Source organism: Physeter macrocephalus, chromosome 7, assembly GCF_002837175.3.
Source record: "Physeter macrocephalus isolate SW-GA chromosome 7, ASM283717v5, whole genome shotgun sequence".
Classification (NCBI taxonomy): Eukaryota; Metazoa; Chordata; class Mammalia; order Artiodactyla; family Physeteridae; genus Physeter; species Physeter macrocephalus.
In genome coordinates, this window is record NC_041220.1 from 114,843,017 (window position 1) to 114,862,792 (window position 19,776).

Consider the following 19,776-nt stretch of genomic DNA (forward strand, 5'->3'; position numbering starts at 1 on the left):
CCTGTCCTATGTATTTGCCATCTGGGCAACCCTAGGTTGTCTCTGGATGAGCTGGGATTGACCTTTAACATGAGTCACTAGTCTCAGCATCTACCATACCCACGTTGACTCCACCATTTCCTAAGGGGCTTATGCTCAACATTAATGACCACATTAGCCCAAGTGACATGTAATTCGGAAAGCAAGATTTTTTACAACAAAAATAATATGAGAGGGCTTCCGTGGTGGCGCAGTGGTTGAGAGTCTGCCTGCTAATGCAGGGGACACGGGTTCGAGCCCTGGTCTGGGAGGATCCCACATGCTGTGGAGCAACTAGGCCCGTGAGCCACGGCCGCTGAGCCTGCGCGTCTGGAGCCTGTGCTCCGCAACAAGAGAGGCCGCGATAGTGAGAGGCCCGCGCACCGCGATGAAGAGTGGCCCCCGCTTGCCACAACTAGAGAAAGCCCTCGCATAGAAACGAAGACGCAACACAGCAAAAATAAATTAATAAACTCCTACCCCCAACATCTTAAAAAAATAATAATAATGAGAGATTCAAACTCCAAATAGAATATATTTGTGGGTTATTTCATATTTGTGTTCATGTTGTTCTCTCTCTTCTCCACTAACAGACTGTCCTCTAAGCAAGCTCCTTCTAGTGCTGTCACCTGTGACACCGGCAATGCATTTGCTGGAGGGGAAGCTCATTAACAGGTTAGTAACTCAGTGCAGGGTATTTGTAGGACATTCATTCTGAGTCTTGAGTCTGAGTCCAGAAAGCAATGGAATATTCCATGTATCCCCGCCCTCCCCCCCGTGACTTCTAGGGTCTGTTTCTCCTGTGAGGGGTCAGAGCTGCCTGGCAGAGGCTGGCTGAAATCAGAGGAATCCTGACTTTAGCTGTTTCAGAAAAGTGACCCAGTATTTGAAAATGACGAGAACATAATTAAACGTGAGTAAAAGGCTTGGAGTCGTTCCTGTTCTCCATAAGGGGTGTTCACCAGCGTGGCTGTTATTTTTGTGACTATCGCTTTATCTACATTTTGACTATAGCACTGGGAACACTACCTCTGGGCAACTTAAATGAAAGCTTGTTTTCCAGGATGAAATAAATTGGCAGCAATTTCCATTGTTCATCACATCTGGTGTAAATGGTTTGCCTGAGCTGGATATTTCTGGGTCCTGGGCGTACTCCTGAAGAAATAATTGCTGCTGTTCCAAGTAGAAAGTGGTCGAGGAGACAGCTATTCCACACTTGCAGCTTTTATTTTCTATCACTGAGATGCGAAAAGATAGCCTAAACTATCTGCAGCATTCAGCTATGCTGGATTTCCAGTGCTTCCCAGATTTTGTGCTATTAGCTTATTTTTTCCAACACTGCTCTATGATAACAATCCCCTCCTTCCCCTGCACTCCTGGCCCCTCACGATGTTTTATTATGGTCCTGCTGAAAGAAAAGGTGTCTGTGCATACTGTAGCTCTTCATCTGGCATCAGGGATTTCCCTTTGATTTGGAAAGAATAATCTTTCAAATTCCGCTATAAAATATACAGGAGGGAGAAAGATTAAGCTCCAGGAATGTGCACTGGTGTTGACATTCGTTCAGATAATGAGCTGAAGGTCATTTTTCTTTAATATTGCTCAGGTGAGTGATCAATTGCTCTAAAGTCTGCATTATCAGCAGTGCTGTTCACCACTGATTTATACAACGTGGTTTAACTCTGTCTCCATCCTTCCAGATATTCAAACGTAGCCAATATTCAGCAGGTACCTCCAAGACACCACGAGCAACTCCCCAGCCCCCTCTTTGCTCTCCCCCTGGTTCTGCCCGGAATGTTTATGGTGAATAGCCAGCTATCTCCTCCTTGGCAACCGTCCATGCTTTCCTGTAGCTGGAATTGCCCACATTCGTATTTGCAAACAGAGGCTCACTCAAGTGTAGCTAAAGGAGAGGGGTGGAGCCAAAAAGCTTTAAAAAGGAAAGGGGAGTCACTCTACTTTTCAAAAAGAGAAACCGTGTTTGGGGAGGAATCGTTTGTCCATATTTCTTCTTTCAGCCTCATCAAGGGTCGTGGTTGGAACTTTCCACCAATTCTTTCCTTTTTTTTTTTTTTCCTCTCTCTAGCCTTGGCCCTGCCGCTTTGCCTGTCACAGTGAAGTCCTCGGCAGGCCTCCAGTGCATGGCTGTTAAACTCTGCGAAATTTGTCATAAGGGTGTCAGGTATTTCTTACCGGCTTCCCAAAAACTTAGATAAAGAAATCTTTCCCCGGAGTGTCCCCTTCAGGCTGCATTTTGACGCTGTCATGAGTTGAAGGAGAAGGAGCTCGAGGGCAACAGGGCAGCAGAGGAAAAGATGCCCCAGGGCTGCAGGCCAACCCGGGTGGACAGGCTGGGGGTCAGACATACCCACCCTGCTCGCGCTATGCTCAAGCAAAGTCAACTTATTTTCTATTGAGAGTTCAAGCCCGTCAAGATTATGCTGCTGTCCCTTATCATTCTGTTGCCGGTAGTTTTTAAATTTAGTTTTGTTAGCCTCTCAGCACTGCAGCGCTGGAGCTGTCCTGAAGGCTCTCCCTCGAGAAATGGGAATTCTACTTGTGTGGGTAAGTAACCCCATCAAAAGGAGTTCGCGTCTTGCCGGGAACTGCCCTCAGATACCTGTTCATTCTGTCTTGTATACTTGGGCATTTATTTTTGGTTTGTCTTTGGGTGTGTATATTTGCTTCCTGTTTGTTTTCTAATGCTGGCTGTTAGAGCTAATCTGCTACTAACTATAAAAATTCACGGTTCTCAAATTGTTCTTCTGTGTGTGAGTGAATGGGTCTCATTTTTAACTAGCTGAATATTTCACATAAACCTCCGTCTTGATTCTGACATTAGGAGTGATTAAATACTTAGTTGATTAGCTTTATACGGGAAACAGATGGCTTTTTTTTTGAGACTGTCTCTAAGCCATGAAGAAAAAAATATCCTCCTTCGGATAAATTTAAGAACTCAGAGGCTGCTAAAAACCAGTGAAAAATCGGAAGGGAATTGGCCACAAATGTGATTCTATCATTGTGAAAGTCAAGCTAAGTTTCAAATTAAACCTCCTCCTATCCTCCCTCACTGCTGTTTCTGAAGCTCTGACGCAGCTCCAGTTTTTAGTAACAGGTGCATTTGGGAACTGCTAAGAAATGCTAATATGCCACAACCCCTCCCATATTAAATGGGTTTTTAATCAAGAGTGGGTGGGAATTCTACTGAATGTAAAATAGCAATCCTGAGTAAGGACTTTGCCTGAAAAAATGTCTCTTCCCCTGCTCCCTCCTCGATTCATTTATTTTAATCCTTGGGTGGGTCTCCAACCTGCTGCTCAAACAAGTTAGACATTTCCATCCATTACAGACCATGAACTGCCCTGATATTCCTTTCTTGGCATTTTGCCCTTCTGAGAAGAGGGCTAGCTCCCAAAAAGAGGTAGATTGAAGGAAAGACAGTAAATTTTCCAGAAGAGAAGCCTCTGGAATATAGCACAAAATAGTGGGAATAAAGGGAACACTTCTGAGGCAAACAGCTGTTGTTGGGCTCCTGTCCTGGCCGTCCTGTAAAGGAAGTTACCAGTGAGGAAGTCAGAGCCCTGTCACCAGGCAGCATTTATTGGAACAGGTGAGCAGAGCCCTAGGGTACTGGAAGGAAGGACTGCGTTCTAGTTATCTCCATGTCCCCAGCACCTAGAACATTTCTTCTCTCGTGGTATATGCTCAATAAATTCTTACTGAATGAATAGAGTGTGTTTCCCTGGTCTGCTAATCAAAGCCCTGAAGAAGAGCAATGAAAAGGGAATGACAAAAGACAAAAATGACCTCATGAGCCTGTTACACAGCTGTTGGAGACATAGCTTTACACATAGTCATGTCGAGTGGACTGGACCGCTTTGGGGTGGAAGTAGTTGGCAAGTGACCAGAGTCGGGCACTGCCATCTGCATGGGATGAGGGGAGATAGTGGGAGCCACTCAAAAAGCAGAACCTGAGAGAGCAAAAATAATGCGAAAATGAACTTTTACTCATGGCTTTAGAGTCTCGGGGAACAACCCGATCCCTGCTAGCACGTGAGTCTGCAGCTCATGCTTCTTGCCCCACCCCCACCAGTGGCTCAGAAGTGCCTTCACTGAGGCTGAAGAAATAAACTTGAAGCCCAGGATAGAGACAATGAGTTAGGGGGACTGTGTCACAGAGTGGAAGGAACAGAGGTTTTAGAAGCAAACATACCTCATTTCAAATCCATGCTACCTACTTAATACTTGAGCTACAGTGGAATATTGCTGAAAAATAATAATGCCCCCTTTCAGAATTGTTGTGTGGATTCCATGAGATAACACGGGAAATGCACCTGCTACGGAGGCTAGCAGATTGTTCTCAATAAACGTCCTCTGGGCTCCATATCTTGGCTAAATAAATCTCTTTGATCAAATCCTATCACAAAATGCCTTACTTGAACACTGCAGTGACATGGCACAGACCCCACGGAGGGTGGAATGTCTGGATGCCACTTTGTGACTCTGTCTCTTTGCTCCCTTGTTCCTCGCAAGTCACAGGTTTAAAGCCCCTACTTTATACTCCACGTCTCCTGTTAGCTGATAACTGCCTGGGTCACACCCTATGCCCCATGCATTTCAGAGGATAGTATTTCTCCTCTCTAAATAGATATGGTACCATCATCTATTTTTCCTCTAATTAAGTTCTACTTGCCTTATTCCTTGCCCCTGGCATTGAGACAGACCACCTGTAGCCAGCCTGACCCAGCAGGAAGAATGCTTTGTGGTCTGATTCAGGTAACTTTATGCAATGTTGTCTTGCATGTGACTGTGAGCCAGAGAAAACAAGTGATAACAACACAGAACTGGGTTTTCTTCATTTCTTCCCTCCCCTACACCTCCTGCTTTTTGTTTTTTTAAATCAACTGTGTATTCTGTTAGCTTCTGTTTGAACTACAGTGCATAAGGAGAGCAGTAAGGAAAACTGCTGGCCAGTGGTTTCTGAACTTTCAAGCCTATTTGCCCTGGAGGAGAAATAGCAGTTGAAAAGGAACTGTTCCTGTTTTATGTCTGTACCTGCATTATTTATATGAACTTTCCTGGTAAATAGAGTGAAGAAGAAGTACAGGTCAAGCCTCAGAGAGCTGGCTGCAGGCTGGATCCTGGGCCACTAATTAGCCAACTGGGGAGATCACTTTTAGCAGCAAACAGTGAAATCACTGATTTCAGCACCGGTTAAGGCTTGGTCAGCTTCCCAGTCAGGTGCAAACCAGAGGAACTCCATGATCAAAATCTTGTTTGTTTTTTTCAGCCAGAGTTATGCAAAAGCTTTTTCAAAAAAAATCTAACTGCAAAGAAATTACAGGAATGATCTTTTACGCATACCACGTGAATAAAAGCATCACCTAAATACTCAGTGGTTTGTGGTCTTTGAGGGGTAGTAGAGCTTAGTGGTAAAGAGCTTAAATTTTGGAAACTGCCTGCCTGGGTTCAAACCCCAGTTCTGCTGCTTGTGAACTGTGTGTCATTTTCCTCAGTATCAAATAAAGATAACTATCCCCTCCTCCAACGATTGTTGTCAGGATTGTGTTAAAGTATTTGTTTTCAATGCTGGCTGTACATTAGAACCACCAATGGGGTTAGCATCCGGCCGGTGTGAGTGAGTCAGAGTTCCTTCTGGAGGTGGAACCTGGGCATCTTTTTCTGTTACTCTCCCTTCGTGATTTCAACAGGCATAATAGGCAGCCTGGGTTTAGGGCCACTCAGGTAATACATGTAAAGTGCACAGAACAGAGCCTGGCATGTAATAAGCACTCAATAAGTCTTAGCTGCTATTAATATTTTTATTGTTGTTAACATTATTTTATTGGTGGGAATAGTAGTAGTATCTTCTAAATATGGCTTAGTTTCTTCTATAATAATTGAATTTCTTTTACACATGGAAAAATGCCACATTGAAAAAACCCAATGACAGTTTTATAACATTACAATTTGTAGTCAAAATAATTTCAACATACATAACTTGTATTTCTGTGCTCAAAAGAAATGTTTATTAAAAACACAGAACTGTATCAAACTGGTTTGAGTGAGTGCCCTTGTGGAACTGCAGCTCCAATGTTTGCCTTTCTGTGACATCAACTGATAAAAAATTCCACTGAGTTCAAAGTAAGTCTGCTTGTTAGATTTCTTACCAGTAGTGATTTTAACAACAGCAAAAAACAAGCCACTTGAAAGTATTTAAATTTCTTATGTATTTTTCCTTATGTTTGGAACCAATTTCCCTAAGATTTGTAAAGTTGTTGAGGGCATATAAAGGAATGATAAATTAGTTCTTCAAATGAATTTACATTTTTGGGCTAGTTGGAGGTTGTCCATTTTACTTGACATTCAATTTAGAAGTTGGAAGGCGAGACTTATTTGCTTATTTCAGAGTAGAGCAAATAATTGTTTCCCATCAAAAGTAAATGGCCTAGTAATGTGGCTTAAGTAAATTCAGAATCTTACTTTATCATCTACAAATTTGCCTTCATAAAAAATCCATTTGAAATAATTCCTTGTATAGAATAAATAGTTGGCCTTTTTTTTTTTTAAAACATCAGTAGTCTCCAAACTCCCTTCCATCTGTAAAAAAAGTTAAAATGTGGACATACGCTTCCAAAACACATTTGTTTATTTATCAATTACATAATATATATACTAATATTATGAACATTATACAACACATAACATTTCTAACATTTTCTTTCCACACAATAATGAACCATCTTACAATCGCTAAGTGGTTACACATCCTACTTGGGAGAGACTGTTTCAGAGAACTAGTAAAATGATGGAATAAATGCTTCATCCTTCTTCCTTATTAGCTCAGCTCCTTTCACTTAAGCATGAAGAGAAAAGCAAAAAGTTTGCTAAGTTTTTTTTTTTAAAGTAAAGGGGAATTATTTATAGTGAATGACTTTTTTCAGAATATGAAATTGTAGGAATAAAAATTGATCTCCCCAGTTGGCTAACTTAGCACCCCAGGATCCCTCCTGAAGTAGGGTTGTGCTGAAATTCTGCCATAAGGGCCAGAAGAACAGACCACATCCCTAAGAATGGGTTGGAGTTTCATAAATTCCAAAGCTCTCTGGCCTGCTGGGATCATAGTATCTTAGGATTTTTAAATAAAAAGGGTCTTTGTCTCCATCTCATGTTCTGGAGGAACTCATTGTCTCCCTCCTCTATCCTGGAGGATTGCTGGGCGGGAACGGTGATGTGGAAGGAAAGGCTCTGTGTCCACTTGGTCCTTCCACTGAATTATTGACTACTGTGTGCCTTGCTTCCCTCACGCGCTGTCCCTTTCCCACACTCCATTACCTCACACCCACACCACCCTGTTTCACTTCTCAAAAGAGCCAGTGCCTTGGGCTGTGAGGGTACAAACTTTAACTGAAGGCTTGGGGCAAAAAAAAAAAGTCATGGTCATATCCTGATCCAGCACATCAAACAACTAGAACAAAATGTTTTTCATTCTTGTACTTAAAATTTAAATAATTGTTTTGTGTGGAAAAGCCTTACCCACCATCCTCTCTTGAGCACCAGCTTCTTGCCACATTTAGCCACCCGTGTTTCTCTTTCAGTGATCTTGATGTACACCTAGTCCTCTTTTTCTCGGCCTCCTTCATCTGTTTCAGGCAACCATTGTAGATTTATTCCTCCTCCAATTCTGTTTGCTTGATCATATCCTAGGCCTCTCTTTATAAATAATAATTTAAAAACCTTAAAAAATTTCTAAATAGTACACTGGAGTGTTTTAGTAAAAACAAAAGTTGTTTCTCAGAAGAGAAATTCTGGCCACAGTTTAAACCAATCTTTTCGCTTGTCTTTCCACAATGGGGGAGTGTTACGTTCGAGACAAAAGAGAAGACCAGGTGGTGGGAATGCCACGTGAAGCGAAGACTTCCTGAACTCTCAGGCTAGGAAGGGGCTGTGGAGTTCCAGGGTTAGGGGAACCCTTTCTCTGGCCCGGTGGACACAGGTCAGAAGTGAGGTAGGGCACTGCCTTGAAAAGAGACTTTCATAAGTCTGGTCTTGGCCAGCCATTGTAAGATGGGTTGTTCTTCTTTTCTATTAATCACTAGTCATTAAAGAAGATCTGATGAAAAGTTAAAGATTGACCTCACTTGCACTGAGGAAAATGAGCAAAAGGCCAGTCCCATGTTTCAGGTGAAATGGTAGAATGAGTGGCAGGTAGGAGGGACTGTCTTCCACAAGCACTGTGACTCCACAGTGATGTGGCCGGAACGGGAGGAGGACGGATGAGAGCCACCAGTGGGTGAAGATGAGAGAGGCAGAATATTCCCCAGTCAGTGGTCTGCTATTAGGAGAATCAAATTGTTTGGATTATGAAGCAATTACGATGTCTCCTCTCTTATTTTTGTCATTGACCCGTAGATTCTATTGTACTAATTTATTTAGATTAATTTATATATTGTCTCTTAATCCAGATGGTTAAAAAATCAAACATTAGACCTCAGATGAAAGGAAACAAAAATTCCTTACCTGGGAAACTCGTCTTCTAAAATATGTTCAACATTCTTAAACTTTTAGTCACTTTGATTATAGTGGAGAAAAATCGGAAGAAAAACTAGTAACTTTCCAATATGTGTAAATTACCTGATCTAAGATATTTCAGCAATTACTTTAATGAAATAGTTTTGCAAACCTGTTCTGAGGAAAAAAATTAAAGACTCAGTAGCTAGCTGCAATAGCTGGAGAACTTTTCCAGAATGTCCAGGTCAGTTTTAAACAATGTACTTTCTTTCAAGGAGTTTCTCAGTATTTTTCAAGAAATTCTCAAATTCCACAAAGCAGTTTAGTGTTTAGTTAAGTTTTAGTAATAACTCCAAATTTGAGCAATCCTAGAGCTAGGAAACAAAATGTTAGTTTCACTGTGTTATAGTTTCTAATGTTAGAATTAGAATTAACTTTAAGAAAGAACCAGGAACAAAAACAACAACAGCAACAAAGAAAACCTTGAGCATTGAAACATAATTGTCCCCACTGTCTATTTACTCCTTGCCTACAGGTGAATACTTTCATCCAGAATGCTAATACTACTCACCATGAAGGGAGTATTACCTGGATATTAGGTGAACCAGGAATGCAGATTTATTTTTTAGGGATTCTTTATTAACAATAATGTTAATACAAATATTAGCTTTGCATACCATCACTCCAGTCATGTCCCCAGCTGTCCCATTTGCTGAGACCCACAACAAGAAGATGACTGAGATCCAGGCCTGAAAGGATGTGTAATGTTTTTGTCAGGTGTAGAAGAAGAAAAAATTACATTAAACAGAGGAGACCTTTATACTTCTTGAAAGATCTAGTCATATCTGAAAACACATTGTATTTTATATGGCCAATGTAACTAACCTCTGAGGGCAGTTGTGGAATAATACATGTAAATACACGTATGTCTTTCTTTAGGAGATCTTTTCCTTAACGTCATCATTCAAAACTTTCCTTTGATGCTGGAAATTAGTTAATGTATAGAAACTTCAGTCATTTTAGCCAAATGCAAGGCAGGAACTTCTGCTCTCATCACCTCTTGACCTTTCTAAGTCTGAAGTTTGAATTGGTGTGTGCATCTCTTGTCACTTACGACCTTGATTTTCGTGTTCTCCCAAGCCTGGCCATGCTAATGTCGCTCAGTGTCTGGATTTCCCAAGTATTTCCCAGGATACTTAGTACACTGGAGTTTGTGTGAGAATGACAGTGATTCATGGTGGGCACTGATTTATTTGCAAAGTGCCCTCCAGTGTAGGATAGACGAAGCCTTTCAGAGAAAGGCACTACCTTCTTCCTCCATTCCGAGACACCTATCAGGGTGCTGCGGACTAGCTTTGTGTGGAGTAAGTGGATTTCGTTCATGGGGTGGTTCTTTTTGTGGGTAATTGGTTGCTAGGATACACAGACAGTCCTAACAACTTCATGGCAGCTGTCTTGTTCTTTAGCACATGGTGTGTCAGTTGAGAAATAGTATTTTATTTTGTTCACTTCAATGCTTTTCTGGTTAAAATTTCAGAAGCTTGAAGAAGGATCTTTCTTCTTCCATAAACTATCCTTGTATAAACAGGTCAAAGATGGAAGACCCCGTCAAACTCAACACTGTCATAATATATGGCTGTTGACACGAATCCTCTGCATTTTGGGTCCTTCCCTTACGAGGTTTCAAAACATGCCTAGAGGTAGAAGCTACCAGGGATCTTCTGGTGTTTTTTTTCCTTCCCTCTGGAGCATGCAATTGTTCTGTTTACTACAGGAATTTAATCTTTCCTTGGTTTGCAAGGAAATTGCAAAGGTTACTATCACTAATGTTAATTTACCCGGTGTGTGGAAATGTATATCTTTTAGTTTCAGGCAATGTTGAGAATTTTAAAAGCTCTAAGTGGATCAAAAGTCTTATTATGTTTTGGGAAACATTTGAAAAAGTTTCTGAAAGTTTTATATTTCTTGGCTATTCTAATGAGTCATGGCAAAAATTTCATGTAAGAGGAAAAAAATAAGGTATGTGAAGAAAGCTTTCCATCGCGAATCGTAATGCATTTGAAAAGTACCCAATAATGCTCATGAGAGGATGATTGGAGACTGTCTTTCAACATTGATGTGTTATCTTCTGGAACAGAAAGCTAAATAGAAGCACCTTCTGCATGGATATCCCTCTTTAATGCAGACTATGTTGATGCGTATAAAATGACCAGGTTTTATTCCTTCCAATAGACAGAATAAAATGCCCTTTTTCAAACAGAGGATATATTTTTAGACAGAGTGAATCGTGGTTGGTGCTTTACACGAATGGATTGATCTTGTCCCAGGAAAAACTGGAGCTGTTTTGGACACGTGGTAGTTCCAGTGTCGCACTTGCTTGTTGCCTTGCTTTTTGCATGAAGGAGTCCTCTCACGCCTAGTCAGTGCACTAGGCCTGGCAGGTTCTGATAGGCCTTAGCTGTTGAAATGGACAAGGTCCAATTATGTAGCTGATATGAGCTGCTCATACTTACCTCACAGGGTTGTTATGAAGACTAAATAAATTAATTCGTGTAAGGTGCTTAGGATCTTGCCTGACACACAGTGAGTTCTCAGTAAATATTAGCTATTACTCTACCAAACACCATAGCTAAGACATATTAGAAACCCCTTTGCTTTGTGTAATTTTTCTAATACCTGTTTCTTCAGATTTTCAACAGTTCTTAGAGAAATCTGAAGTTGGTTTCTTGGCATGAACCAAGTCCTAACAATCATCTAGGGTATTATTCTCTGTGATTTGTTACTATCCTTGATGATAAAGTATGGTACAAAATCCCCAATTAATTAATTTTTCTAAGTAATTATTCTTAGGGTTTGTCACATTTGCCTTCAACATTCCAAGAAACTTATATGAAGTATTTTTCTCTGTGTTTGTATAGCAATGCCTACAGCTAGGGCCCAGAAATTAGCACTGGTCAGGGTGGTATAATAAGAACAATGGAATTGGACTCGGGAAACATCTACGTTCCAACACTTCTTCATTTTCTTTTCTTTCTGTCTGTTTGTCTAGAAACATTCAGAATTCAGTATCTAGAGGCGAATATTTGTTTAGCCTTGCAATATGAGGCACATAATTGTAAAGGTAGGAAAAGGAGAAGATAATTGTGTTAGTTATAAATGAGACCAACACCAAATTGTGTACATTTAATAAAATTTTTACAGATTTAATCAATTGATTAATTTTGTAGACTTCTTTCAGAGAGTTGAGCTTTTGGTGTCACTTGGGGCAGGTTGTTTGCTTTAGGTTATTGTTTTATTTCCTTTATTAGAGCTCATAATGACACATTATTGATTTGGTATTTGAAGTTTAGAGAAGCAGAGAGATGGAAACATTTCACAGAAAATAGGGGTTAAGATGAATAACATCTATTTATGAATTTACCACAAGCTTAGGAGTCTTTCAAATATGCGGCAAACAAGGAAACTATTGAATTCTGTACGACAGGCAGGTTAGGAATTGATAAATGTTAGATTAGAAAGGACTTCAAAATCTTCTAGCCCAACTGCCTCATGTTACAGATGAGAGCTTGAAATCCAGAGGGATGAAGTAACTCACCAGGTTCCTAAGAGAACTGGAATTCAGGACCCTCAACTCATTTTACAATATATACCAAGCACATGTTACCTCCCACAATTGATGTTGAAAACCCACCAATGTAATGATTTTATTACTTCTTTCTATTGAAAAGTATTAATAATGTTAAGTTAGTGTAAGGAAAGTCTCTTACTAGCTCTCTGTTGAAAGCGCTTTGAAAGTAGGATTGAGATTTCCTTTTATAAATACACCAATTATACCAATGAATTAATTCCAATCAATTCAACAAATATTTGTTGAACATCAGTTTTGTGTTTGGACTGACAGTGATGACATCACTGATCCAGATGCCCAGGGTATCCTGAGGGACAGTGAGGTTCTCAGCTTAGAGGGCGAGGTGTGGGTGGGCTGCAGTTGACCTGATGCCTTATGGACTGTATTAGTTGGTTTTATCAAAGCTAACTCTTACAAAATCTAACAAGTGACTTAAAAACCCTCCTGCAAAGGAAGTAAAGATGGCAGACAATGCTAATAATGCAAGCCCAAGAAGATAATGAGGAAAGAACAGCACTGACCCCTTATTCTTAGAATGAGCTCTTTGTTGGCTGCATAAGGGATAAAAACATTTAGATTTGACAAAAAGGAGAAATTAACAAGAAGGAAGCCTGAAAATGGATTTATGCTTACTACTACTATTAGTGATAAATCTTGAAACAAGTGAAAATTTGCCTCAAAATGTTAGCTAATGAAGCCATCAGGACAACAAGATTTTTAAGAATAAGTATCCAGAATGTGAAGATTAACTCTATGATTTTCACAGTTGTGTTCAAAGTTATGATATGCAAGACTACATACCGTAAGCTTACTGATAAAAAGTTAGAAGGCTCCCTTGAGGTTTCTGACATTACAGCAAAAATGGTAAAGCCTCTATAAGTTGAAATATGCAATAACAAAATTTTTGTGACTGTTGCCTAAGTTTTTCAGTCATTAGGGCTAATGTGGTCTCTGGAAACAGGAGTTATAATCATCAATGTAAAAATAAACTCCCCTCACAAGTCTGGACTGCCAAAAAAAAAAAAAAAAAGGTGAAGCCTCACACTACTAGTGAAATACTTGTCTTCCTGCTCCCTGCTGTGGTAAAACATGCCTAAAGTAATACATGGAAAACCACATGGCAACAGATTAAATGTGTTCTTTTGTCAGCAAATACTACTGAAAACTTCACAGAAGGCATTACTGAAATTTTAAAGAAGTAAGTATTAGAAAAATTATACAGTTTGAGTGAGAGTAAAGGTGTTTCTGCTATATCTCAGCTTATGGTATTTTCTAGAGACTAAGAGTCAACATTTACTGAGAACTCACTATATGTAAGGGAAAATTCTAAGGTCTTGGCATGAATTTATTTAGTCTTCATAATAATCCTATGAAGTACTATTATCATTTCCATGTCCAAGATGAAGGAACCTATGCACAGAGAGGTTAAGTAATGAGCTGAAAGTCACACAGCTATTATAATTAATAGTGGAGCCAGTAAAGAGTCAACATGGGTATTCTGTCTCCAGTGCCAGTGATCTTAGCCACTCTTGTATTTGCCTCTCTGTTTCAACAATGAAATGCACAAAGAACTGAGGTACATTTTTATAAGCCAATGAAAGAAAGATGCATCAGAGAAGACATTTTCTCGGTAGTCAATGACTTCTTTATATATTAACAAATATATTGTGGAAAAAAATAGTACACACATACTCAGTGGCAGTGGAGCCACTGCATTTACTGGAACATCAACAAAAAACGTTCTTGGGTGAGATGACAGCAGACCCTACAGTACAGTCTCCACAGTTTCACAGGGAATCAGGGCAGCAAAATCACTGAAACTGGAATTGCACAAAGTGCAGTGGGGCATCACTGATGTCATTATTTCTATAAAAGCAAGACTAAACTAGATTCTTTATAATACTTTGTATTGAATGGGGAGTAACCATGAAAATATTTGTCCCACATGCTTCCTGCAGAGTATCTGGAAGCAAAGCACTTATGACAATGATCAAATATTACATATTTCTCTTTTTAAAAAGGGACAAGTATTTCAATTTTTTTTTACCTTTTCTGTGATGATAAATTGGTGTCAGTGGTATGCTACTCAAAAAATAACTAAAACAACAGAACTTTATCCCTTCCAGTTAAAGGTGACATTCTAACAATGAGTGAGAAAGTGACTTGCTGATTGTAGGAAATTTATGATGAAGAGAGTGGTTTGAAAACTGATGATGTTGGAAATGTTTCTATTGTCATGTGATTTGGTTGTTGAATCAATGTCAATATGTCACTTATTAAAAACTCCCTCTTATCTACCTCAGGGCCTTTGCACTGGCTCTTCTTTCTGGTTGGAAGATCTAATCTAATGCCCTGTGAGGGCTGGATGGTCTTGACCCTAACTCTGGGTCCAGGAAGAACCCAGGGGTGGGAGTGTGTTTCCTAGGTTCTGAAGTGCAAGATTCTAGGACTGAGTCTGGAGACCTTTCCTAGGGTGGGGTTGAAGGCAGCCAAGCAGGGTGTAACGAGAGGAAGAGTGTGAACCATGATCCTCAACGGGAGCGAAGGGTAAAGCAGACACAAAGGAAGAGCACCACAGCGACAGAGACAGGAGGAGCCACTGAGAAGCAGAGTGCTCAGGACTGAAATTAGGGAGCTGGAATCCACTCCAGAGACTAAGTGGGATGCCCAGTGTGATAAAGCCTGTCTTCATGAAGTGCTGGCCTCATGGCCTGGGGTAGACCTGGGGCTCGGAGAACCGGGAGGTGACGGGACTTCCTGAAGATGACATGGAGGAGGACCCTGATCCTCGTGGGCATCCATCCTCTCTCCACTCTGCCTATGGGTCCGCGAAAACTTTATCCATGAACTCTCACTTATCTTATCTACCTCAGGGCCTTTGCACTGGCTCTTCTTTCTGGTTGGAAGGCTCTTACCCCACATATCTACTTGTCCCACCCTGCTCTTCTGTCTTTTCTCAATGTCACTTCCCCCATGAAGACTTCTCTGACCACAGTTCTAACCTGCTCCACCCATCCTGTTACTGCCCACCCCTCTTTTTCTTTCTTTTTTTCTTCTGTGACACCTATCTGACCTCTGGTACACAGTGCAATTTACTGATTTACTCTGAAAAAACAAAAAAACAAAACAAAACAAAAAAAACTCTCGTGTCTGCATTCTTAAAAAAATTCCTGTAAACAGAGTTTCCAAACTGTTTTTAAAAACTTCTAAATTAAGAATTTTTGTCCTTTCAATTCCACTTGCTAAAAATATAAAATGCAACACCTGGTTAGTTTGCATTTGCTGATTAAAATACAGGAAGGCAGAAATTTGCTAGTCTAATTCAATAAAATTTGTCAACAAATTAAAAAGCATATTTTGTGATTTTGTAAATATAGCCAATGAAGCATTTCTTGTATTTGATATAGATATAATTGTGAAATATCTATTTTGTCTATGACAGTTATCAAAGACTAAATATCAAAACATTGAACTTTAAACCAAATTTTTGAACTCTTATATTAAATTCAATCTTTTCAATAGATGCAAATGAATGTTGCATAAACTCAATTTTTAACATGCAGAGGGACTTTTGGGGCTGTGTGACATCTGCAACTGGGAATGTCCAGCAGAAAGTAGAAAATACAGAGGCAAAACTCAGAGGACAGGTCAAGATAGTGATTTCCGTGTGTGTTTTTGTGAGAAACATCTGGAAAAAAATTTTAATGTTGGGGAATGCATTTTAGTATGGTAACATTAATCTTTAAATAAAATTGAGCATAATTTATGCTGACAAGCTGAGGAATAAACATGCTTACTTAAGATGAAGGATTACCTACAGCACAGGAACCTTCTGACAGCATTCACTGTTCTGCAAAACTGCATTATTATGAATTTTTAAAAAGTTATAGTGAGGAATTCCCTGGCAGTCCAGTGGACTCTGCACTTTCACTGCAGAGGGCATGGATGGGTTCGATGCCTGGTCGGGGAACTAAGATCCCATGTACAGCACGGCCAAAAAAAAAACAGTGATAGTGAGCTGTGATATAAGCTGAGTGAGAGACACATAAATGAATGGAACAGACTAGAAAGTCCAGAAATAGACTTACATAAACATGGTCATTTGATCTTTGACAAAGGTGCAAAAGCAATTCAATAGAGAAAGGATAATCTTTTCAACGTATGATGTTGGATCAATTAGACATCCATGAGCAAAATAATCTCAACCTAAACCACACACCTTATACAAAGATTAACTCAAAATAGATTACAGATCTAAATTTAAGATGTAAAACTTTAAAGCTTTTAGGAGAAAACATAGAAATCTTTATGTCCTGGAGTTGAGTTCTTAGAAATGACACCAAAAGCATGATAATACAAAGGAAAAAAATTATAAATTGTACCTCATCAAAATTGAAACTTTTGCTCTGCCATAGACAATGTCGAGGATGAAAACACAAGCTGTGTGCTGGAAGAAAACATTTGCAAAGCAGGTATCTGACAAAGGACTTGTATCCAACATATATTTTTAAAAAATCTTTCAAATGTAATAATAAGAAAATAAATAACCTAGTTTAAAATGGGCAAAGGATTTAAACAGATATATTCAACAAAAGTATATAAGGATAGTAAATAAATCCATGAAAAGATGTTCACCATTGTTAACTGTTTTAGGCTGAATATGGCCCCCAATTATATCTATGTCTTAATTCCTGGAACTTGTGAATGTGACCTTACATGGCAAAAGGGACTTCACAAATGTGATCTTGAAATGGGGTGATTATCCTGGATTATCTAGGTGGATCCTAAATGTACTCACCAGCATCCTTAAGAGAGGGAGGCCAGAATGTCAAAGGAGAAAGAAGACGATGGAAACAGAGAGACATTTGAAGATGATACTGCTGGCTTTGAAGATGGAGAAAGGGGCCATGAGTCAAGGAATACAGGGAATACATTATATATGGGATGCAACATATTATAGAATTAGATATAAAAATATCCAGGTGATATAATTATAGGAATCCACTGAAAGAGACACACTTTCTAATTAGCTCCTGGAACATGGATGGATGCAGAGAATCCAGCCTTTTGGTCAGCTTCCTGAAGTGGGTTCCTTGCCAGAGCTGAACTACAAGACGCTAAACAATGAGTTCCTGATGAATTCAGTTTGGGATAAGCATGATGTTTAAAAGCTAAATCTGTGATCAGAAAGACATGGCTTTAAATCCCCAGTTGGTTATTTATTGGACATGTGACTTGTAGCAAGTTAATGGCTCTAAACTTCAGTTTCTTCTGTAAAATGAAGATGCCAGGAACATCTACCTCCTAACGTTACCCAATTAAATCAAATAATGCATTTAATGTGCTACCCCAGAGATAACACTCCAGATGTTGGCTGTTACTATTCTGATGGTATTTACCACCCACCTTCTTGGAGAATCAAAGTGTGTAATAGCACATTAAAGACTGAGTGGCTCTGTTGAAAAGAACAAGTTTAATTTTCTAGAACTTGCTAGCCTCCGTTACTATCCTGAGGACCTGGTAATGGATTCTCTTTAGCTTGATAATGAGAATGTGGCTGAGGGTCAGGAAGGGGCTATTTTTTGCTCCAGATGACTCATTTCTACCACCACTCAGGGGCTAGGGTGGCAATCTTCACATTTTTCCGAGCTTTCCGTACAGAATTAAGATTTTGTAACTGAGCAGGACCCTATGGGGCCGTCCCACGACAGACCACCCCCCCCAGCTCTGCTTCAGCTTCTCTTTGTAGGACCTAGATAACAGTATTGGATGCACATTTCCTGAGTTGTTTTACAGATGCTAAACCCCCACCAAATGGAAGAAATTAACTACTTGATGACCGTGAGCACACAGCACTGCCCCCAACACACACCTGTTGGAGCCTAAGGATGAATATAGTTAACCCCTGTGACGCCGCCCTGTTACCTCGCCATCAACCAATCAGAGAATTGTGCGCGAGCTGATCACACAGCCTGGGATGCCATTCCCTCACCTTCCTTTAAAAATGCTTTGCTGTAACCCATGGGGGAGTCCAAGGTTTCTGAGCACTAGCTGTCCTGGACTCCTTGTATGACTCTCTACAATAAATGCTGCACTTTCCTTCAAGTCACAACCTGGTGTCTGTAGATTGGCTTTACTGTGCACAGGCAAGAGGACCCAATTTTGGTATGGTAGCAGTTTAAGTTCACATCTCCTGGCTCACCTTTCTAGATGTATTATTTCTTATTTCAAAAAAAAATTTTATTGATGTAGAGTCGATTTACAATGTTGTGTTAATTTCTGCTGTACAGCAAAGTGATTCACATATATATATATATTTTCATATTCTTTTCCATTATGGTTTACCACAGGATATTGAATATAGTTCCCTGTGCTATACAGTAGGACTCTGTTGTTTATCCATCCTATATATAATAGTTTGCATCTGTTAATCCCAAACTCCCAATTGTTCCCTCCTCCCTGGCCCCCTTCCCCTTGGCAACCACAAGCCTGTTCCCTATCTCTGTGAGTCTGTTTCTGTTTCATAGATATGTTCATTTGTGTAGTATTTTAGATTCCACATATAAGTGATATTGTATTTGTCTTTCTCTTTCTGACTTACTTTGCTTAGTATGATAATCTCTGGGTTCATCCATGTTGCTGCAAATGGCATGATTTCATTTTTTTAATGGCTAATATTTCATTGTATGTATGTACCGCAGCTGCTTTATCCATTTATCTGTTGATAGACATTTAGGTTGTTTCCATGTCTTGGTTATTGTGAATAATGCTGCTATGAACATAGGGATGCAGGTAGCTTTTTGTTGTTGTTTGTTTTTTTTTGCGGTACGCGGGCCTCTCACTGTTGTGGCCTCTCCCGTTGCGGAGCACAGGCTCCGGACGCGCAGGCGCAGCGGCCGTGGCTCACGGGCCCAGCCGCTCCGCGGCATGTGGGATCTTCCTGGACTGGGGCGCGAACCCGTGTCCCCTGCATCGGCAGGCGGACTCTCAACCACTGTGCCACCAGGGAAGCCCCCAGGTAGCTTTTTGAATTATAGTCTTGTGTGGATATATGCCCAGGAGTAGGATTGCTGGATCATATGGTAATTCTATTTTTAGTTTTCTGAGGAACCTCCATACTGTTCTCCATAGTGGCTGCACCAACTTACATTCCCACCACCAGTGTAGGAGGATTGCCTTTTCTCCGTACCCTCTCCAGAATTTGTTATTTGCAGACTTTTTTTTTTTTTAGTTTCTGCTTTATAATAAAGTGAATCAGCTATACATATACATATATCCCCATATCCTCTCCCTTTTGCATCTCCCTCCCACCCTCCCTATCCCACCCCTCTAGGTGGTCACAAAGCACCGAGCTGATCTCCCTGTGCTATGTGGCCGCTTCCCACTAGCTATCTATTTTACATTTGGTAGTGTATATAAGTCCATGCCACTCTCTCACTTTGTCCCAGCTTACCCTTCCCCTCAACTCCATTCTCTATGTCTGTGTCTCTATTCCTGTCCTGCCCCTAGGTTCTTCAGAACCTTTTTTTGTTTTTTTTTTTTAGATTCCATATATATGTGTTAGCATACGGTATTTGTTTTTCTCTTTCTGATTTACTTCACTCTGTATGACAGACTCC

At 40.1% G+C, this 19,776-nt stretch overlaps 1 protein-coding gene across 4 annotated transcripts in view; it reads left to right on the forward strand.

Moving 5' to 3' along the window:
- The first annotated feature begins 2,017 nt into the window (after positions 1-2,017).
- Positions 2,018-19,776, forward strand: part of EGF (epidermal growth factor) — a 91,752-nt gene continuing 73,993 nt past the window's right edge. For 3 of the 4 annotated variants that reach the window (XM_007105852.2, XM_007105853.1, XM_007105854.2), the window contains exon 1: positions 2,457-2,583. In XM_007105852.2, the coding sequence (XP_007105914.1) occupies positions 2,457-2,583 (127 nt within the window). Of the gene's footprint in view, positions 2,584-19,776 lie in introns of all 4 variants that reach the window. The other variant, XM_007105851.2, reaches the window with a different exon arrangement.